Source organism: Bipolaris oryzae, assembly GCF_000523455.1.
Source record: "Bipolaris oryzae ATCC 44560 unplaced genomic scaffold scaffold_68, whole genome shotgun sequence".
Lineage (NCBI taxonomy): Eukaryota > Fungi > Ascomycota > Dothideomycetes > Pleosporales > Pleosporaceae > Bipolaris > Bipolaris oryzae.
Genome location: NW_006911344.1, coordinates 58621 through 74732, shown reverse-complemented (window position 1 = coordinate 74732; position 16112 = coordinate 58621). Strand labels below are relative to the sequence as shown.

Genomic DNA, 16112 nt, shown 5'->3' with positions numbered 1-16112 from the left:
GCGCTGTCGAGAAAAATATTCTGGAGAACATGACCGCACCGCACTGCATTGCTCCCCTCCTCTCTTTCTCCCTCTTCTCTCTCTCCCCACCTCTGCTGCATCTCAACGCCTGCCGTTGGACGTCAATGCCTGCGTCCTGTGAATTGCCCTAATTGCCCACTCCAATTCCCTCCTTGCATAGTCGTCCACTGCCCGGGCCTGGGGCTTCCTATTCACTCATAGCCAACCATGGCCGCCAACGCCAACGCCAACGCCAACGACACCACCAAGTCGGGCGAGACTCCCGCGACCGCCACCGCTCCAGTCGACACGGCCCCTGGCAATGAGCAGACCGATGGCGCCGACCAAGACGATGGGGCCAATGGCCAGCAGCCAGACAGTAGGTGCCATGAGCACACGAGACATGCATAGGAAGAAAAAAAATCGCTAACATCGTCAAGACATTTTCCAGGTCACCATCAAACTTCCCCATGAGCCCTTTGAGATGCCCATGACCATCTCGACGGCAGAGCAGGTGCAGGATCTCCGCCAGTCCATCATCGAGATGCCGCATACCTTCCAGTACTCGTGCTTCCACCTCGAGCACAACGGCGAGCGTATCAATGACTACGTCGAGCTGTCCGAAGTCAAGGACCTCAAGCCCGACTCGGTCCTGACTCTGGTCGAGGATCCCTACACGGAGAAGGAGGCCAGACTTCATGTCGTCCGCGTGCGTGAGCTCATTGGCGCTGCTGGCGACCGCACCGATGCGCTGCACGGCCTCATGGCTGGTCTCTCACTCCACGACACAGTGGGCCACGAGCACATTTTGAAGCCTAAGCAAGATGGCCCTGAGCAGTCGCCATTGGCCGACTACGACTTCAAGACGTCCGGAGCCGTCAAGAACCTGCTACCACCGGCCCCAGAGGCCGCGCCCAAGACGATCAAGTCGATTGCCGTCTCGCCCTGGAACCCACCCCCGTATCACCTTAGGTCCAAGGGTCACCTGCTGTACCTCGTAGTCACCACCAACGAGAACGAGCAACACCACATCACCAGTCACGTTTCGGGCTTCTACGTCAACAAGTCGTCCAACGCCAGTTTTGATCCCTTCCCACGACAGGCACCAAAGGATAAGCGAGCCCACTCGCTCCTTACCCTGCTTGAAGAGCTGTCTCCCTCTTTCCGCACTGCATTCCCCGAGCTGCTCGAGCACAATGCGAAGAAGGAACTCCTTACCATCTTCCAGCTCTCCAACGCCATCCCCGCGAACCCATGGCTAGTCCCTGCGCCCAACTCGGCCCTCACCCCACACCAGCCAGATCTCGCCCGCACACAGGAGAGCTACCTGATTTCCGGCATTGAGAACACTGAGACGCTCCGTGACTGGAACGAAGAGTTCCAGTCTACCCGCGAGATGCCCAAGGAGGCCGTCCACGACCGAGTCTTCCGCGAGCGCCTTACGTCTAAGCTGTTTGCTGACTACAACGACGCTGCCACGCGCGGTGCCATGTTGGTAGCTCGTGGAGAGATTGCGCCCTTGAACCCAACAGAGGCCAAGGACGCACAAATCTTTGTCTACAACAACATCTTTTACTCGTTTGGCGCCGACGGTGTCGGCACGTTCGGCGCTGAAGGTGGAGATGAGGCAGCTCGTGTTGCTGTTGGCAAGGATGTGTTTGGTGTGCGCGCGGTCAACAACCTCGACATTCCTAACCTTTTTACCTCTGGAACCGTCGTCGTTGACTACCAAGGAAAGCGTATTGTGGGCCAGAGTATAGTCCCCGGTATCTTCAAGCAGCGCGATCCTGGCGAGCACCAGATTGACTACGGTGCGGTTGAAGGCAAGGAAATTGTAGCAGACGACAAGTCTTTTGTTCCTCTTTTCGAGCAGCTATCCAAGGCTCTGCGCGTCAAGAGGCACCCGGTTTGGGACAAGGACAATGTTCGCCACGAATTGGAAGGCAGTGTCGAGACCAAGGGTTTGATTGGTACTGATGGTAGGCGATATGCCTTGGATCTCTACCGCCTCACCCCGCTCGATATTTCGTGGATAGAGGCACACTGGACTGAGCCTGGAGAGGAGGGTGAGTCAAAGCCGAAAGACAAGGACTACCCCCACCGAATGGCTACTCTGCGCCCGGAGCTGGTCGAGTCTTATGGTCGAGTCAAACTCCGTGAATACGTCAAGAATGAGCTTGCCAAAAAGGCCGAGGCCAAGAAGGAGGCCAAGGATGAGGAGAGCTCATCGGAAGAAGAGTCTTCAGAAGAAGAAGACTCTGAGGACTCGGATGATTCCGAAGAATCTGAAGAAGAAGAGGGCGCTGAAAAGAAGCCCAAAGAGAAGAAGTTGACAAAAGAACAGAAGAAGGCTGCAAAGAAGGCTGCTGCCGAGAAGAAGCCTGACGAGGACCCAGAACAGGAGCGCGTCGACATCTCTGGCTTCTCCTTTGCCCTTAACCCTGATGTTTTCTCTGGCCAAAACCCCCAGTCGGAAGAGGACAAGAAGGAGTGGGCTCAGGATGAGGCAGAAGTCCGCGCTGCTTGTGAACACCTCACATCCGAGGTCATTCCCCGCATAATCCAGGAACTCAAGGAGGGTGAAGTTGGTTTCCCGATGGATGGCCAATCTTTGAGCAACCTCTTGCACAAGCGGGGTGTGAACATTCGCTACCTTGGCAAGCTTGCAGAGTTGGCTGACAAGCCTGACCCAAGGCTCCAGGCTCTGAAGCGTCTCCTTATCCAAGAGATGATCGCCCGTGGTTTCAAGCACTTTGCCAACTCCAAGCTGCGCAATGTGCCTGCACCTTTTGCTGCCCCAGCGGCCGCGCACCTACTCAACTGCCTTCTAGGAGCTGAAGTGAGCGCCAAGCCTGTGCCTGAGAGTGATGCTAGCCTCAAATCCATGTACACCGAGGCTGACTTCAGCTTTGAGCAGCTCACACCAGAGGCGCTCAAGAAGGAAGTCGTGGCTCAGGTTGCTCTGCGATTCCGCTATGACCTGGGCGAATCGTGGGTCGAGTCTGGAAAGGAGCTGCAAATGCTTCGTGAGGTCTCACTCAAGTTGGGACTCCAGTTGGAGAGCAAGCAGTACGCCTTCACCAAGGAAGCCTTTGCTGCCAGCGCCCCAGCCGAGAAGCCAGCTGCACCTCCAACTAACGGCCAAGCGACAACTTCCAGCAAGAAGAAGAAGAACAAGAACACACCACCAGCACGTGCGGCTAGCCCAACAGTGGCTCTCCCACAGCAGACATTCCACGCTGATGACATTCTGAACATTGTTCCCATCATCAAGGAGGCGTCGCCAAAGAGCTTGCTGGCCGAAGAGGCGCTCGAGGCTGGTCGCATGTCTGTTGCTCAGGACCAGAAGGAGCTCGGACAAGAGTTGCTCCTTGAGTCGCTGCAGCTACACGAGCAAATTTACGGTGTACTTCACCCCGAGGTAGCCAAAGCCTACCACACATTGTCCAACCTACTCTTCAACCTAGAAGACAAGGTTTCGGCTCTTGAACTCGCACACAAGGCCGTCATTGTGTCTGAGCGCACTCTGGGTGTTGACCACGCCGACACTCTGCTCGCCTATCTCAACCTGGGTCTCTTTGAGCATGCCTCGGGTAACACCAAAGCTGCTCTTGTCTACTTGCGCCATGCGCTCGAGCTGTGGAAGATAATCTATGGACCTGATCACCCCGACTCCATCACTACGCTTAACAACGCTGCTGTCATGCTGCAGTCGATGAAGCAGTACCACGAGTCGCGCATCTGGTTCGAGGCATCCCTCGCCATCTGCGAAGAAGTGTCCGGAAAGAACTCGATCAACACTGCTACTCTGCTCTTCCAGACCGCTCAGGCCCTTGCTCTCGATAAGGACATGCGTGGTGGCGTCAACCGCATGCGCGAGTCGTATAACATCTTCAAGGAGGTTCTCGGCCCTGATGACCGCAACACCAAGGAAGCTGAGAGCTGGCTCGAGCAGCTCACTCAGAGCGCTGTCTCCCAGGCTAAGCAGCTCAACGATATCGCCAAGGGACGTATCCGGGCGATGCCACTCCCTGGCCGCAACCCTCTCCGTCCCGCTGCTGCTGCGCCTTCTGCAAGTGATGCTGCAGCTGCTTCAGCCAGCCAGCGAAGCGGGAACAGCCGTGTTGATCAGCGCAAGATTGAGGATCTTTTGAAGTACATTGAGGGAGACACACAAAAGACGCCATCGAAGAAGAAGACTCAGGCGAACCCTAGGAAGAGGACGAAGTAGACTTTATCAGTAATTTCTCTTCTGGAATCCTTGCGACCAAAATTCAGGCGCTAAAAGTACCCATCTGTCGTATTGTGGCACCGTATCCATGAACTGTGGCCACGGATTTGCGACGTTCACGCGATAGTGCACCAGTGAGTTTTGTGCTTTCTGGGCTCTACCCGTGTCCAGTTTTTGGGGACCGGTTTTGCATTCATGGAGTTATCGGTTTCGCGCGGCCATGTTGTGAAGTGGGACGACAGGTCTTTTCCGCGAAGGGGGTCTTGTACATTGGGATATAACTGGGTTGTAAAAGGTAAGCAAAAGTCGGCTACGTGTAGATATACGGGCCAGGCATGTAAACAGTGATGATGTATCAACGATGAATGATGAGCTGTATCAAATAGCAATGCAAAATATCTCCTCTTCACTGTTGATTATTGTCATGATGTGTTAGCAGAGGTGACCACAGAAAAGTATATCTAGTAGGGTTCTTTCCTTGTAGACTTACCTGGTCGTCAAACCGGTATTCGAGTAACTCCACGTGGAATCTTCCCTCCAACAGCCCGGCTTCGGCATCCACACTAACCGCACCCTCGGACCCCAATATCCCGAACCAGTTCCTTAGTATAACCCCTCCAATAGCTCCTGCATGCATGCATCTCAAGAAAAACAACAGAGCTAATCAAGTACTTACCCCACAAAATATACATTCCTCCCCCCCTCTGTGTCTTTAATGCCATACACATCCTCACATGCGTATCCAACAACCCCGCTACTATTTCACTCCTCACCCCAATTAAACAAAAGAACACGCCGAGAGAGAAAGAGAAATAACAATGTCAACACCCCAAGGCCCCCGCCGCATCGCCCAATGGCTCTACCTCAGACCCGAAGCTATTGACGAATACAAAAAGTGCCATGCGGCTGTTTGGCCCGAGGTCTTGGAACAGATTAAAGATTCGAATATACGGGATTGTATGTGTTACTCTCTGCTGTATTTATTTCCCTGTTTGACGCTTTCCCTTTGGGTTATTGCTTCATGTTTCGATGATGACGTCCGCCTCGTGTATTTGCGTTGCGAGAGAAGAAGAAGAAGAAGAAGAAGAAGAAGGGAAATGTTCGCTTCGCTTACATTCTCGACAGATTCCATCTTCCTCACCATGTCCCCCCGCCCGACGCTCTTCGCATCGTTCAAATACATTGGCCATGCATTCGACGACGATATGGCGCGCATGGCGGCGAATCCCAAGGTACAGGAGTGGTGGAAAATGACGGATGGGATGCAAGAGTCGCCGGTCGAGGGGGCACAGGGGAGCGCAAAGGGGCCCGGATGGTGGGGACAGATGGAGGAAGTGTTTTATGTGGAGTGAGATAAAATGAAAGGGAAGGAAGAGAGGAGAGGAATAAAAATAGAACAGACAATTGGTATCAACAAAAAAAACCACTACGAATGCGACGCCGACACGACCGTGTGTCCCTATATAAAAAACACATGACAAATACAGTTATATGGAGACATGATGGTGACACCTTCCAGACCCGTTGTTCCCTACCTAATTTTTTTCCTTCTTCACCTCCCCCAAATGCTTTACAAAGGCTCGTAATCCGCGCTAGTGTCACCAACCCATCCGAACCACAGTGCGATGAGGGTATTGGCTGCGACCCACACACCCGCATATCCAACAGCACCGATAATGTCGGTTCCTACGAGCGTCATGCTCCGTTGAACGGTGGAGGTGAACAAAAAGGCGTTGAGAATGAGCGTTTGCTGAATCAGAGTGCGGGTCCTCTGGGTGAAATTGTAGAAGTTGTACTCAAGAGTCTGAGATAGCGTTGCAGTAGCCGGGTCAAAGTTATCGCCAGGCGTCTGGTTTTCGGAAAGCGGCTGAGCAGCAAAGGATGGGTTAAGGAGGAAAGCCTTGGCGGCGAAACCAGCAACAAACGTCTTGACCACAAGAGACAGGGGAGTCTCAATATGGGCGACTTCAAGCGTGGGAATGTCAAAGTATTGGACGAGGAAAGTGTTCAAGACGCCCGTCTTCAGAGCACCCCATAGAAGCACAACATAGACGCCGGTTGCGAGCATGAAGCTCGAGACCTGGACTTGAAAGCTGTTCAGCAAGAAGCGGTTGCGCAGAGGCGCGTTGTTCTTGTGGGCGAGGGAGCGTGGGCGCAAAAGGTATGTGGGCAGCGCAAAAGAAATGACCTCAATGGCGATATTGGTGGCCGCAGTCAAAGGCGAGATGTTGTAAAAAGTGGTGAGCAAATAGGCCCAAGGCGCGTGCGTCAGGACAACGAGGGCCGAGACATCGTAGACTGCGCATACAGTATTAGCAGTGATTTCGCGCAAACGTTTTTTTCTCATTGGACGCGCTCCTTACAGTCGTAGCTCAAGTACCACGTCATGCACACGGTAAACCAGCGCATGGCGAGACGCGCATGCGGCGAGTAAAACGACGTGATGTCGTCCTCTTGCGGCACCTTGCTGACAGCCCCGAGCTCCGGGCTCAGGAAATTCGAGACAAACTCCCACAGCAGCATGTTGATGCCCGAGTTCAGACAGATGAGAATGGGCACGCGCAGCGCGGTAGGGAGACGCGATCGCACCGGCGCGTGTGACTTAGTCACTACTTCTGGCGCCTCGCGCTCAATGACTTCGGTGGGTGCCATTGTACGCCTTTTGTTGTTGCAGCGATGAAGTTTGGCGGCAATGCGCGAGGGAAAGCAAAAGGACCGGGTGAAGCGGGGTGGGAGGGGAGAAGGAATGAGCGACGGGGGGCTGATGACAGAAGAAGTCCGAGTCTTTGTGATGGGGAGACGAGTTTGTTTGGACGTGCGTCATGGCGCAAAATAGAGTACATAATAAGCCACCGGCAACCGTGCACTGGTTCGCCCCACGTCACGCGCTATTGCATTGTCGCTTTGTATGTAGTATGTAACTATGTATATATGTATGGATGGAAGAATATATGTACATATGAAGTACTATGTTTTCCGGCTATCGCAGCTTCATTGGTATGGCTGCCGTAATGGAGTTGCATACTCCCATAGCTTTGGACCCGGAGTATCGTATCCAGTCAGCTTCTTGTGAACATCGACAAGTATACCCGCATCTGTTGGCCTGTACAGATTGGATCCCAGTACACCCTGTTTCAAACGCTTTGTCTCTACGCCTGTCTTTCCGTCTACTCGCAAATTCACACACTGCGGGTACGCCTGTGCACCGTCCAGCTTCTCTGCCACGTGCAGTGCAAGGAGCTCGTGCCTCAGGGTATAATAGCCTGCTGCCAACACCTCTGGTATCTTGACTTCCCATGTGAAGTTGTTGGCAATGAGTACGTCCGTTGCCCATGTGCCACCCAATTCCAAAGTGTCCCATCCGGTACTATTGAGCCATGCCAGCTCGTCAATCTTGATCCAGGACAAGGTGTGTTTGTTTGCTTTTGAACAAGTCGTGTTGCACTTGGCAATATATGTCATGACTGCGCCAACGTGAGAGACTGGCCATTCATTCCATTTCAACTGCAATGTGTCGCCGGCAGTCGTGTTGACATGAAGTGCACCAGGTATGGCGTTGTCATGGCAGGTGATGTTTGACGTATTGAAGTGTGAGGGAGGCACGAAGATGTTGCCCATGTTCGCGGCTGACCATGCAGCCAATGGACGAGGCGGCGTCAATGTTTCAGAAGAAACTGGGTCCCATCCATTGTAAACCAGGCCAGCTGATGTTGTGATCTTCTCGATGCGTGCGTGAGCCGATACACCGACTAGAAAAAGTGACGAAGTCACGGTTGTCAAAAGCCGCACCATGGCGGAACAAGTGTGAGAAGAGAAGGGACGAAAACCGAGTGCATAAGTACAAGGCAGAGCTCTGGGGAATATATATTGGTACAAGTCTTTGTGGGGATCGTATAGCAATATCGTCATTATAGTTCCAATCGTTGCAGATTTAGCCATGCCACAATTCATCTCGACCGCCAAGTGTGATTGGCCACGGCACGGTGGGCGAGTGTCAGACAACGTGCCAGGGAACACGAAACAGGCCAAGGGCAGCAAAAAAATTGCCCTGACCAGCGCAATGTTTCGAATGAGAGGAGAATAGGCTGGCACGGACGCTAACAGAGCGGAACACGGGGCGGATTGAGTGGTTAGAACGCCGATCATTTTCAGTCCAACGCCATGCTGATGCCGATGTCGACAATGCTGTCGTAATATAGTACAGATAGTGGGTACATTCACAGTCGTCAGGTCCTTCTATTTGACCTCCTTTTCCAGCAACTCTTTTGCTTCGTTAACCTTGGTAGCCAGGTAAGGGCTGCCGCCTCGATCCGGGTGGTTTAGGAGCATCAGTGAACGGTGCTTCTTCCTCAGGAGTTCTTTTGTAATACCTCGTTCACTGTTGTTTGTCAGCATGCGAAAACATACATGCAGGCCGACTTACGGCAGCTCTAATATCAGCGACGCTTCTCTCCGTGTCATCTTGGGTTCAAAGCCGCCCTTGTAGTATGAGCGCCCCAGAGCACCAGCGCCCCCACCTGATCTCCGCAGAGCCACGAGAGCTGCGCGGCCCTATTCATTTGCGTCAGTATTGCCTGTATACAAGGCCTGCACATGATACGCGAGGACGTACGAAGAAGGCAGTGGCACCTGCGCCTAATATCCAAACCCAGGCCGACATACTGGTCCTGTGCGGGGAGCGATGAGAATGCGCGGTAGTTGGTTGGTGCAGCGGGTGGGGCGGATGCTACGGGGTGCAGGCGCGGACAATGTACAGAGGGGTGTTTGAGAGGATAACGTAGGCGGAGACTGGACGACGAGGACGAGAGAAGACGCAGCAGAGACGGGGCGATCGAGTCGATGTCGATAATGTCGAGGGAAAAGGCGGGCGAGGAATCTGCGGAGGTGCCTCGGGCGACGAGCGATGCAATTGGCCCTGGGGTGCACGCGCCACCCAAAATTTCTGGCCAGGCCAGTATACTGCCCTTTGCTGCACCACCACCACTACCTCCACCTCCTCCAATCACTCCCCCGCCGTCACCATGAGAATTGAGACGTGTATGTGTACATTATACATTGGCGCTGGTCAATACAGATACTGATATGTCCAGGCTACTTCTGCTCAAGCCCCGTCTACCCGTCCAAGGGCATCACCTTTGGTATTCATACATTCTGCAATGGCGCCACCACGACCCTCTTCTGACTGCGCACAGTGCGAAATGACGCCAAGAGCTTCCGCTTCTGCAAGAGCAAATGCCACAAGAACTTCAAGATGAAGCGCAACGTAAGCACGCTTCATACTATGCGCTCACCCCACCCCTGCTGACTTGGCTTTTTTTTCTTCTACAGCCGCGCAAGCTGGCCTGGACAAAGAGCTTCCGCCGCGCACACGGCAAGGAAATGACTGTCGACTCTACCCTCACCTTTGCTCAGCGCCGTAACGTGCCCGTGCGCTATAACCGCGACCTTGTCCAGACGACACTCAAGGCCATGGGCCGTGTATCCGAGATCCGCGCCAGACGAGAGCGCGCCTTTTACAAGGCCCGTATGCGCGGTAACAAGCAGCGCCAGCGCGAGGAAGACCGCAAGCTGGTCCTGGAAAACCAGCACCTGCTGCCACCCAGCGAGCGATTTTCCAAGGAGGAGCTTGAGCAAATGCAAGGCGAGCCCGATGTCCAGACGATCAAGGACAAGGTTGCTGCCAGGAGGAAGGAGCTTGAGGCGGAAGAGAGCGAGCTTAGTGATGTCGAGGAAGAGATGCTACCCAAGACTAAGAGCAAGAGGAAGATGAAGATGAAGGTCGGAGGTCGCGGTGTCGAGGCCATGGATGTTGACGAATAGAGCGACTCTCGGACCCGATACCTCATCAGCATCGGCCGACAGCGACAGCCCAATGACTGGCTTGGCCTCGCGAATAAAAAACGATTCTGGAGTCTGGCGTCACATTACAAGGGTAGTTTTCATGACCAAAATAGCTCGATACCATATCAAGAAGCTTGTTTTATTTCTCGCATCAACATCAACCTGCTTAACCCTGCTACTGCGTTTAATTCGACACTTTAGCAATCACCATTGATTCTGGGCCAATCACGAGCATGTGTAGCAAGGTATGTAGTAACTGCTGGCAGTACCCTCAGTTTACTTCTTAGAGATTTTTTGCTTTTCGAACAACCGAGTCCATAAACGAAATTGGACTGTTGCGACCAATTCGCAGCATTGAAGGCCGTTTGGCAGATTATGCACCCAATCAGAATGACACACCCGTTGGCTGGATCTGAGAGGGAAGTGTTACATTAACACGTTGATTTCTATTTACAGTGACCCTCATGGGACAACTTTCAAGTGTATACAGATATCTCTGACCGAAACTTATTTGTTCTCGGTGCAGCTGGCGGGCCAGCCGCTCGGGGCTCTTCCCGAAGTTGTGCCGCAAAAGTAAAAGGTACCGTTTGACGCCATAGCATAGTAAACGCCACCAGCTCCTTTGGGCAGATCAGACTAGAGATTTCCACGTTAGCATTACGATTTGGATAAGATGCTGGCCATTGCGCCCCAAAAAGAGAAACTTACGGTCCAGAGAGGAATGCCACGGAATTCTGCTCCGCTGCAGTGCGACGTAGCAAGGTTGCTTGCACTAGTCTCACGCGGTGGTTGACTCCTGTCAGCGGCCTTGATCGCAGCGGCAAGTTCTTTGTCGGTGATGTGAACACCGCCGTTTGCCGGGCAGTCAAGGCTGCTAGGAAGGTTGGCGAAGTCGCATAAATCGCATACCGCCTGTCTGGCCTGGACGTTGGGGAAAGCGGCCGCAGAGACGGCGGTAGCGCCGAGGGCGAGAGCGATGAAGGAGCTGGCGTACATGTTGAGGGTTTGTGTTGGTTCGAGGTGTGTTTCGATCTGGTGGTTCTTGATGTCGAGGTGGAGAGTGAATTCTAGGGAGGAATCTTTCATTCCTTATATGGTGAGTGAGCTGCTATCCATCATCAAAGACCCGACGAGCCGCCGAGACAACGGCATTAAACATGCTCTGCTCGACACATTACATACGTACTGGCTAGGTACTATTCGCAGGCCCGAGTCGTGCTAAGCTGAGATGTTCCGAACGGGTCCTGCGAAACAACGCACGGGTCCTCAATCTCGCACCATAGGGAGGCGATAGGCACGACGGTTCCCCATTCCAGTTAGTTATTTCTACCGCTTTGCCCTAATCCCTACACCCTGTAATTGTCCTTAATATCAAACGGCCCGAGACATATGTCCTCACCAGTGTCAGCCACGGCATGATGTGCTACTCCTTATAGTGCTAACATTCGATCATTCGTGTAAAGTATTGCAGCCAAGTCTCTTGTGCTTTCACATTTACCTTCCCGTTCCCACCCTCTCTGTCTCTCTATTTGTGCAAAATAACAATTCGCATTAAACAACTTCTTAGACACTACGTCATTCCCCCCACACCACCTCTCTTGTCTCTCTCATGCTTTAACCTCAGCCTTCTATACATAGCACATTACTAAACACTCCACCACCCTCCTCCTCCCTGGCGCAAACGAAAAACCCCAGATTATACCCTCGCCTGACACACCTTTCCCCGTATTCCCACCCCCTTGCTCACTCAAAGAAAAAATACGGATGTTCCGGAAGCAAGGGGATTTTAAACGCTTTTCGGTCCTACTACCAATCCGCGCGGTCTGGGGGAACCACGGGGCACACGGGGAGGCGAAGTTGCAGGCTAAAAGACAGTTTAAATGTGTAAGCAAGCCTATTAGGATGGGTTGTGCGCGTTGCATGGCTATACAGGGTTTTGTATAGCAATTAGACATGGATAGATATGCGAAAGGCGCGGAGCGTACAAGATGATGGCACGTGATTTTTGGGCATCGGGAAATGTACGCGGGTGTAATTTTCTTTCTTACACCGCTTTGTTTGCGGGCTGGTACGATTAAATGATGTCACTGACGTTCGTTTTGAGGGCGGATAGCGAGGAGGAATCGTGTGGAAGGTGGGTGGGGGAAATGATGAAAATATCACGAATGTGGCGCTAATTGTATACAGTGACGTTTGTGTACTATGTGGATGAAGGTGAGAGAACGTGGCGATAGTATGGCTGATCGGTTCGACAGGACACATAGTACTGAGAATAGAAAGTCCGAGTATTCACGTACTTGCTAAGTTACCATGTTTCGGCTCTTCTGCATTGTCGAAGGAGGGTACGGCACAGCATAATTAATGCAACATGCATAACTCCTAGTATGATAAAGCGTTTTGTCGCACGCTGCTTGCCAGCGTGTCACGGCATCAACTCGTAAGCTTGGAGCCTAGAAACGCAGTGGAGCTGTGAAGCTGCGTTGGCGAGCGTTTAGAAACTTTATTGGACTTGATGAGTGAATTCCCGTGTACTGTGTGATACAATAGCTGATGTTATGCCTTTTTTGGTTTTACGGAATTATTGGAGATGTCGGGTAAAGTTCATGCGGGTGTCTGGGGTAAGGATTGGATTGTGTAGGGTGTGAGTAAGATGAGTGGGTACGGATGTCACATGTGCTGGCTACCCGTAATAGTAAGATTGTTATTTTAAACACTCGGATATTATTGTATGCGGAGGAGTAGAAGAGTGAGATGTAGTTTTTGGTTTACACAGCCTTGATAGATTTGGCAGCTTTTTGTTTCGCCGATGGTCAGGGCCTGTTCGATTGCTCCATTTTCTGTCTTCGTTTGGCTACCGTTCTGGGTCAGTAGGTGTCTATTGGCGATATAGCCGGACTTATATAGGTTAAAATGAATAGCAGAAAGGGCTAGTCACGTGGTTAAACAGAGGGCTTAAATACTTATCAGAGACCTTAAGATCTACGTAGCAGGAATACGGGACTCTGTTTAATTGGAAGAGGGAAAGTGATATATTAAAATTGAACTGCACATATAGGGTATTTTGCATACGCCGGCGTTGTACTCACAGAATACAGCTCCATCTAGTGGTATTCAAACGTCCGTTTCACCGAACATGACGCCTTTTCCACCTGCCGTTTGCTGACGAAGCCCCGATCCGGTATAGCAGACTGAAACCAGACAGAATATTAAAGGCCCTGAGCTTACTCTATGATTGTGCTGTTTATGTACTGCTGGTTTTATCGTTTTGACGCCAGGCGCGAGATCCTATCCCGAAACTTGCAGGTCGAGGATGTGACGTCGATGTCGTCGTCAGAAAAGCTCGGGTATTGGTTGCGGTAATTATTTTCAGGGCAGAGCACATAGTAAAACAAAGATGTGGCTAGAGCGTAGTCTAGTGCTGATTCTAAGAGCTTGTTGCTTAGATTGATCGAGCTAAGGTTCCCGAGTTTACGCACTCCATGCTGTGTCTTACAATTGCTTAAAACAAGTTTTGCTAAAGTCAGCTTTGAGTGCGAAAGCATTACGCAGCCAAGACAGGTATGACCGGTAGCGGGTCTTTTGATATTGTTCGCGAAGTCTTGAAGCCGCCTTCGTGCAGCGATGCCAAAAAGCCAACCAAATTTATGAACGTATTTATTATCGTCTCGTGACTTGGGCGCAAAGCATCAAACTCGTCAAATTCGACACCCGCATCACATAACGTCTGAAGAATATCGCTGGCTCAGAACAATCTCTGTACATATATGACGTTGGCAATCATAGAATAAGCCTCGATGGGCGGAATTGCCGTGACTGCTCCCGTCGCCACCCACACGGGCATCCAGCTCGGCAATCCTTAGAGCTTATGTACTAGGACATTTGTAGTCAGCACATTATCCATCACAAAAAGAACGGCACTCGGAAGCATTTCATACACCATGCCCGATCTCAACCACAATCTCACCAAAACACACCACCCGAGTTTTGCCCTTCGTATTGTGTTGCAACAGCCATACAAGTACGCTTTATTTATAATCTGTTTCCGAGGTCCAATGGTATCCTGCTGGGCATCTGGGTATTTGTAGCTCAAGGCATCGCGAAAATTGCGCTGACAAATGAGGAAAACGCAATGCTTGTAGACGCCAGTGAAGGTGGAGACGAATATGAATTCACGGGATAATGTGTGCCAGCAATGCGGCAGCTCTCCACAAAAGCCTACCGCTCGTTAGAAAGATTCAAATATGGTCGGCTAGGACGAAAAATGAGAGTTCTGTGATGGCTTGATGGGACTGATTGATGCTTAATATTATGACTGTGTTAACTTCTCTCAGTTCAGCAACGTCAATGTGGCGTCGAGAATGCTTTATATGATAGAACTCTATATATACTCTCTAATGCAGTACTCTTGATAATATGTTAGAAATAAAAGTATACCTAGAAAACTATTCAACACTAGAGGCTCTCAAGGCCCTTGAGTAAGTAATCTCAGTTGTTTGCTACTGTTCTCCCAAACAACAGGATCGTCCACGGTTGTCCACTTCAACAGGAGCTCCTGAACAGCCTGGAGGGACCTATCGTCCTCAGTATCCATGAAGAAATCCTTGCGACCCTCGATTCCTTTCCTGCGCCTCTCCAAGTACGCGTCAAGGTCGTAATTGCTATCAACGGAGGCTGTGCCCCATGTTGCGGCAAGAGAAGCTTGATAAGTGTCGCTTGACATGTCCCGAAATTTCTGCATCGATGCATTTGCGGTCTCTGGTACTTGGACGGATGTTGGCTGATCGTGACTCTGCCCTGGCCTTGCAAGTTGCACTGCTGTGGATGGAGCCTCAGGTTCCTGAGTGGGCAGCAAGGGGTCCGGAAAAATGTTCGGCTGGGTGTCAGCTTCAGCATGGAATTGTAAGTTGTATTTGTCAAGCCAATTCCTAACCAAATACTTAGTGCGTTCACGATGCCGATCCTCCTCTGATTGTTCAAAAGAAGGAGTCCAAGGATTATTCTCTGGTCGAGTGATGGGTCTCGCTCGGCTTTCCGGATCCGATACATCTTTCAGTGGCACTGTGGGTGGAAAGAAGGATGCCCTGCTACCAGGATCTGGCGCTTGCCCTTTGCCCAGCGCATGTCCGGTATTTTCCCCCTCCAGGGTCGGATCGCCGTCCATAACGTGATCTTGATCAACCAACTCATAACTTTGGCTTTGGCTTCTATATTCGTCGAATGGTGGCAAATCTCGGCTGTAGTTTGGTGTGAAGTCGTCATAGTCGAAGTTTTGGTCATCTCCATTTATTACCATGTTTAAGTCCACCTGTTCGAAGCCCCCGGCCTCGAACTGTGGGAAATCTTTAGTGAGTTCAGGCTCGAATTCGGTGCTTTGCTTAAGAGTGCTTTCTGGGTCGCTTTCTTCCTCGTGAGCTCTGGGAATATGGCTATCCCACTGAACTGGCCGCTTTCCAGAGGCATTGGTAGGATGCGCATCGCTAATGGACTGAGATCTTCTCTTCTTATCCCTCAGGGGTTCCTAATTGATTTAGTATTGCATTGAAAACAATACCGTGTATTCTTGACTCACGTCTCTGTTTTGGGATTGTTGATCTGTAGAGATCAAGGGGTGGTCTTGTTCACGGCCCGTAGTTACATGGTGTTCGGGAGCTTGACTTCTTGCGGCCTTTATGATCTTCTGTCTCGGTACACCGGATCTTTCGAGAAGATCCTGAGTATGCTCGTAAAGAACGTCGACAAATACATCCGGTAGCCACCTCAGAATAACGATGTCTTTTGAGTGTTCCTGCAGCATGTCAAACACAGAAGCTATTATACGGTTACAATGAAACTTACTGCGCTTGTAAGATCAACAAGACCCGTAGATCGGAGATACGCAAGCTTTTCGGAGTCGCGGGATACCACTGGATAGATGGGGACTCGTTCAGGCACTGGCCCAGCTTCGTTGGCCTTGAGAGTAGATACAGCCGCGTCAACAAGTTCTTCTCTCATTCCGAATTTTGTTAATCCGTTCTTGATTCTGTCCATCAGAAAGTCATGT

The 16112-nt window shown here is 51.4% G+C and overlaps 8 protein-coding genes across 8 annotated transcripts; 3 read left to right on the top strand and 5 right to left on the bottom strand.

Moving 5' to 3' along the window:
* Positions 1 to 228: 228 nt before the first annotated feature.
* COCMIDRAFT_95781 (uncharacterized protein) lies at positions 229 to 4231 on the top strand (the record flags this gene model as incomplete). The annotated part of the gene is made up of 2 exons (XM_007689962.1): positions 229 to 379; positions 441 to 4231. 2 exons carry the CDS (start codon positions 229 to 231, stop codon positions 4229 to 4231), a joined length of 3942 nt encoding a protein of 1313 aa, XP_007688152.1.
* An 818-nt stretch (positions 4232 to 5049) lies between these two features.
* Positions 5050 to 5583, top strand: COCMIDRAFT_95764 (uncharacterized protein; the record flags this gene model as incomplete). The annotated part of the gene is made up of 2 exons (XM_007689961.1): positions 5050 to 5188; positions 5357 to 5583. 2 exons carry the CDS (start codon positions 5050 to 5052, stop codon positions 5581 to 5583), a joined length of 366 nt encoding a protein of 121 aa, XP_007688151.1.
* Positions 5584 to 5801: 218 nt separating this feature from the next.
* On the bottom strand, positions 5802 to 6883 carry COCMIDRAFT_95824 (uncharacterized protein; the record flags this gene model as incomplete). Its single annotated transcript, XM_007689960.1, has 2 exons — positions 5802 to 6529; positions 6595 to 6883. The coding sequence occupies 2 exons, from the start codon at positions 6881 to 6883 to the stop codon at positions 5802 to 5804; spliced, it is 1017 nt and encodes a 338-aa protein (XP_007688150.1).
* Positions 6884 to 7222: 339 nt separating this feature from the next.
* Positions 7223 to 8023, bottom strand: COCMIDRAFT_36916 (lytic polysaccharide monooxygenase; the record flags this gene model as incomplete). The annotated part of the gene is made up of 1 exon (XM_007689945.1): positions 7223 to 8023. One exon carries the CDS (start codon positions 8021 to 8023, stop codon positions 7223 to 7225), a length of 801 nt encoding a protein of 266 aa, XP_007688135.1.
* A 444-nt stretch (positions 8024 to 8467) lies between these two features.
* On the bottom strand, positions 8468 to 8891 carry COCMIDRAFT_36915 (uncharacterized protein; the record flags this gene model as incomplete). Its single annotated transcript, XM_007689944.1, has 3 exons — positions 8468 to 8609; positions 8655 to 8782; positions 8844 to 8891. 3 exons carry the CDS (start codon positions 8889 to 8891, stop codon positions 8468 to 8470), a joined length of 318 nt encoding a protein of 105 aa, XP_007688134.1.
* A 361-nt stretch (positions 8892 to 9252) lies between these two features.
* Positions 9253 to 10051, top strand: COCMIDRAFT_36914 (uncharacterized protein; the record flags this gene model as incomplete). The annotated part of the gene is made up of 4 exons (XM_007689943.1): positions 9253 to 9268; positions 9322 to 9369; positions 9424 to 9494; positions 9560 to 10051. The coding sequence occupies 4 exons, from the start codon at positions 9253 to 9255 to the stop codon at positions 10049 to 10051; spliced, it is 627 nt and encodes a 208-aa protein (XP_007688133.1).
* Positions 10052 to 10579: 528 nt separating this feature from the next.
* Positions 10580 to 11068, bottom strand: COCMIDRAFT_26459 (uncharacterized protein; the record flags this gene model as incomplete). Its single annotated transcript, XM_007689936.1, has 2 exons — positions 10580 to 10708; positions 10781 to 11068. The coding sequence occupies 2 exons, from the start codon at positions 11066 to 11068 to the stop codon at positions 10580 to 10582; spliced, it is 417 nt and encodes a 138-aa protein (XP_007688126.1).
* A 3466-nt stretch (positions 11069 to 14534) lies between these two features.
* COCMIDRAFT_95819 (uncharacterized protein) lies at positions 14535 to 16063 on the bottom strand (the record flags this gene model as incomplete). Its single annotated transcript, XM_007689959.1, has 2 exons — positions 14535 to 15032; positions 15908 to 16063. 2 exons carry the CDS (start codon positions 16061 to 16063, stop codon positions 14535 to 14537), a joined length of 654 nt encoding a protein of 217 aa, XP_007688149.1.
* Between the last annotated feature and the right edge of the window lie 49 nt (positions 16064 to 16112).